This window comes from Morus notabilis, unplaced genomic scaffold, assembly GCF_000414095.1.
Source record: "Morus notabilis unplaced genomic scaffold, ASM41409v2 Scaffold848, whole genome shotgun sequence".
Lineage (NCBI taxonomy): Eukaryota > Viridiplantae > Streptophyta > Magnoliopsida > Rosales > Moraceae > Morus > Morus notabilis.
Genome location: NW_010367943.1, coordinates 422,746 through 428,146, shown reverse-complemented (window position 1 = coordinate 428,146; position 5,401 = coordinate 422,746). Strand labels below are relative to the sequence as shown.

The following is a 5,401-nucleotide window of genomic DNA, read 5'->3' as shown; positions in this document are numbered from 1 at the left end:
AAGCAGCTTTTGTTATTAATAAAGGCTAGTATACGATGCGTGGTTTAAACGTTTTTACTTCCCAAACATGTTATTAAACACTTTGGGAAAGTAGGAATGTATTGATGCTATGCCTATGCCTTCGAGTGCAGCTACTTTTTTTGGGGTAGAAATTAACTTGTATTCTGCTGATTCAAGCTTTGAGTCAATGAAGCTTCTTGTCCTGATATATGACGAGTTTTCAAAAAAGAAAAATTCATTCAATTATCTAACTTACTACAACCGTCAGATTTACATCTCACGATTAAAATAATAGTATCTATCAATAATAGAGTAACCATTAAAATCACACATAAGATGATTACAGACTTAATCTAACGATATTTATCTCTATACTCATATTCGACTCTCATACTCCCTTATTTTAATCTCATTTTATGTCATTCTAATAATATCATGTCACATAAAATTACAATATCATGTTATTTGAAATAATATGTCACATCAATATTAATTTAGAGTGTCATGCAATTAAATTAATCAATTTGGTATGATAATTTCTTATTAGTTAAAAAGAAAGGGAATGAGAAAGGAAGGATATGCGAGCCTAATATGAGTGTAGTTTTTTGTTAGTGAAAAATTAGGGGGCATGATATTCGAAAAGTAGTCAACGTTTGTATGACTTAAGTGGAAGTAATTGCTACAACATATAATTGAGTTACTATAAATATGCTAGAAGGTGGTATTCATATTCATGCCAACTAATTATAATGGTCAAACTAACTCTTGAAAGAGACTTCTTCGGTAGGCCTCCCACTAGCAATATTAGTTTCTGATCATTAAATTTGGATTAAAAAAGTATACAAAAAAGATAGTTTCTAATACATATATGATGGTTGAAAAATAAAAAATTATTGATAGTTTATTTTTTCTAATCCTAATTAACTAGAGAAACTCCTCTGAATAAAACATAAGAAGGGTAAAAAAATAAAAAATAACGTTAGTAGTTAATTTGTTGGTAAATCCTTCTATGAGTTGACTGTCTTGCTCAGAGCCCAATTAATATAGTTGCCAATATTGTTGCAGAGCTTGGGTAAACTACACAATCATGTATAATTAAAGGTAAATATAAAACATCGAATCCCAAACAAAATACACATAATTGAAAATAGGAAACTAGTGACTCCATTTTTTTAATTTGACACGGAAAATCATGCATACATGATAGAGGTGATCTATCATTCAAGATCTTCAAATCATCATATCCTTGTAAACCACTACTTACAAAACAACAAAATGAGTACCACATGATCCAATTGGACAAATTGGACCAATATATTTGTAGTAGTACTCATGATGACACAAGTACTAGAGTAGTACTAGCACTACTTGATGATCAAGTTTCTTATTTTTCATACAAACTCTCCAACTTGATCACTTCCGTTGACAACTTTCTCCTTCCTCTCACCACCACCACTCCCATTGAACACAAAGTCCAAGTTGTAGAGCACCGGGACCATGGTGAGGGAGCATAGGAAGACGAGGACCGGGCCGAAGATCCAAAGCAGGAGCGGTAGGGCGGCGTAGAAGAGGCGGTTTCCGATGGTGTTGAGGAGGTAGCCCTTCTCCAAAAGCTCGGCGATGTAGGCGGTGGTGACTAACGACGTGTCGTCTTGTGGGCTGTTGATTAGGATGTTGACCTGGTTGATGAAGCGGATGGAGAGGGAGTGGCACAGGAAGGAGAATAGGAATATTGTGAGGAGAGTCACGTACTTGAGGGCCACCATGAAGTCCCCGTGGGCCCCATAAACGGTGTCGTTTAGTGGCTTCTTCACGCTGTACGTGCTGCTTATAACGGCTGCCAGTCCTGAGCATAGAAGTATGGATGTCGTGGCCATCAACGTTGATCCCATGATTGTGTTCCTAAGGGTTTGCACCGCCAGAATGTTTTTCTTCTCATTATCCTACAAAATTCAAGAAAATAAAAATGCATTAAAATAATAAATATTATACAATATGCAGTACATTATATTTATTTATTTATTTATTTATATCTTAAAAATTTGAATTTTTTTAATAAGTACTATATCATGAAAATGATGGTATCATTTGATAGTTATTGATTGTAATGCGCACGTTACATTTAAACTCCATTTCTTATTATTTACATTATTAATATATTTATTGATTGGATTCTAGCTAGAATTGTGGATATTATTGTTCCCAGGTATAGGATTCCAACGTCATTAGATTTCAAAATGTTGGAAAATCTGGCCCTTTGTGTGTTGAAATGGTCATATATATGAAAAAGCAGGAATAATTAGCTATAGGGGTGAGTGGTGTTACTGTGTATATACACACACACACACACACACACATATATATATATATATATATATTTACACCCGGCGGTAAATGATTGAAGCTAGGTGACGCGTGATGCAACAGACCAGAGTTGGTAGGAGTGGAAAGAAATTAGAGAAGGGCATGCATGCTTTACACAGTCATATTGCATATTAGTTCCAGTTGGGACTTGGGAGCAGTGCTAAACAACTAATTAAAGCAGAAACCAACTGAAGCATACAACAGGAGGAGCATTATTCTTTAGGAAGTTACAAAGGGTGCTGAATCTACTTGTGGGTCATCACCATTACTCATGATGAGTACAACTTTTTTGAGAATAATGCTAAAGATTATATATACCACTAATTTGGTTATGAAATTAATGTTTGTTTTCCAAGTATATATAATTCGTACAATAACTCAACGTATTATACATTTATGTATTAATTTGTCACGTTTGTTCAATATCCTTCTCATAGTTATAAATTTTCCTAGCTGCAATTTATGTATAGTTTTGGACACACATGTAGCTATAATATATTGCTTTTACTATATAAATACCGGTGGACCATCTTAGGTTGATGTGACGGCTGTGTTTTTAACATTTTTGTGGATTTGTTGTGGTGTGGCGAAAAGATGATAGACAACCTAAGAGTACAATGATCTCCACCCAATAAAATCTGAGTGAAATATTAGGATGCCACTTGGTATAGCTTCTTTATGTTGCACCTGGAATAATCTGGGTCCTTTTCTTTTCTCCTTTTGGGATACTCTCATGTTATTTAATTTATTCCATCATTCATTATATTCCTTGTTTTTTTTTTTTTTTGGGCTCAGGAATCATTCATTACATTATTAATTCAACTCGTGAACCTTTTAAAAAGCCAATAATATCATGGAAACTGCTCTATCTACTCAATTATGTGGAATGGTGACATATGTTCAACCTTTATTAATTTAATTAAGAAGAATTCGTTATGTTGGGGAAACTAACTGTGCTTTTCGAGTAAAACGTACTCCATTGATATGAAAGAATTTTGTTTAGACATCTTTGGCAACTAACATTACTACATCAATGAACATATCACAAATGGTAGAAGTAATAAGATAGTGATATGGACATTTTCTGATGCCAGTTGCTCTTTCTCTCTTCGATTAAAAAATAAAGTGATATGCACATATTATGTATGTGTATATGCGTATGTATATGTACGTAAACGTACCTTGACAATGGCGGAGACCCAAAAACGACGTCCGTTTGCATTGATTCCGATGATGGTGCTTTCAGGCTGAGTCCTAACCTTGTGCCATAACCACACATGATAACCAGCCACTATTAAGAACCCTAAAGGAACGAGTATCACATCCAAATAACATGGCCTCCACTCCATATGTATATCTTTCTTTATTATAACCTAGCTCTCTCTTCTCTCTCTCTCTCTCTCTCTCTCTCTCTCTCTCTCTCTCTCTCTCTCTCTCTCTCCCCCCGTCTCTCTCCTTGCTTAGTTTGTTTCTCAACTACTAGTCTTGATATATAGTTACTGCATGCTGTATGTATGACGAGTGCTGTCACTCTATATATAATATTTCTTCTCTCTATCTCTCCACTTCGGGGACTCGGCAGCTAATATATATAGTATAGCAAAAAAAATAAAAATGTATGTAGACTGGATTAAATGCGTAGTTCAAGGAATAAGTTTTTGATGATCCGGCCATTGGGAGAGAGAACTTAAAATGAAGAGGCAAAGTACGCCAAAAGCAACAACAACAAAAAAACTCCCCCCCACTTTATTGCTAAATTAAAGGCTTGTATGAGAGCCTTATTTTGTGGTGAGTTTTCTCCCACTACCCACCACTTTTTTTTTACCCCTTTCTTTTTGTTTATTATATATATTTTTGAGTATTTTATTTCTTTCTTCTTTTCTTTTCTTTTCTTTTTTTTTTTTGGAAGTTTTTCTTTTAGGAAGTGCAAATGCCTCTTTAGACCACTATCTTGTCTTTGTTCTTTGTTCTTTTGCATGAATTATTGTTTAAGTAGTGTATGTGTTTGTGTGTACACTCCCATAATATATCCATTTAGTCTTGCAAAAATTATCACTTCTACTATGAGTGACTTCAACTGTTGGCGAGTGCAAAATATATGTCCTTATACGCCAAAGTTGAATTCACAAACAAAGTGCTATTTCTATAGGGTTTATATATGCACTCAACTCTAAAAATGAACCTCCAACTTATAAAAGAAAATGATCATCAGATGCAAAAAAAAAAAAAAAAAACAAAACAAAAGCATATAAATTTGTTTAAACTTTAATTTGCCTATGTAGATGTGACTCTTTAGCCTGAGGGCATTTTTGTAAACTCTAAATATTGTTGTTTAGTCAGAAAAAGATTATCGATAGCTGAAAGGTAAATTTTAATTTATTAGTTATATAGGAAAACAGAGTGCAAAAAATCTTGGCATATTTGGATATGTAGACTGGGAAATCACTAATTATCAAAATTAGAAAAGACTAGACTGCGCTGAACTGAAGGTATTGACTTATTTATAAGAACGCCTTTCTTTGGGGGACTAATCATGAGAGAGATTAAAGAGAGAAAAAAAAGGCACAATATTTATGTATTGTAACAACAATTTTAATATTGTCAAAAAACAATGTTGTTCATAAACTGCTTATACGGATAGCATGCTTATGGATGATACTAGTGGCTTTGTTTGGTATTGTTTTCTCATCCTAAAATCAGCTTCTGCTGGTAGCAAAAACTGATTTTAGTGTTTGGTAAATCTCCTCAAAAGTACTTTTTAAAAAATTTTTGAAGAATTTACAACCAACATCAGAAGCAGCGCCCTAAAGATAGTTTTAGCTTTTAGATTGTCTAGGAATCAACATAGTACAATTAATAAAACTTTCATAATACCCCTAATGAAATTTAAAATTTACAATCTTCCTAATCTATAATATAATATAATAGTAATATTGTAACAAATAATATCATAATTATATTAATAACTCTAATATTATTATTTTATCATATAATATGATATTATAATAATATTATAATAATTTTAATAATATGATAT

The 5,401-nt window shown here is 33.0% G+C and overlaps 1 protein-coding gene across 1 annotated transcript; it reads right to left on the bottom strand.

Moving 5' to 3' along the window:
• Window positions 1–1,205: 1,205 nt before the first annotated feature.
• LOC21402804 lies at window positions 1,206–3,897 on the bottom strand. Its single transcript, XM_010113846.2, has 2 exons — window positions 3,546–3,897; window positions 1,206–1,943 (listed from the first exon to the last, which is right to left on the bottom strand). The coding sequence occupies exons 1-2, from the start codon at window positions 3,711–3,713 to the stop codon at window positions 1,392–1,394; spliced, it is 720 nt and encodes a 239-aa protein (XP_010112148.1). The 5' UTR covers window positions 3,714–3,897; the 3' UTR covers window positions 1,206–1,391.
• Window positions 3,898–5,401: the final 1,504 nt, after the last annotated feature.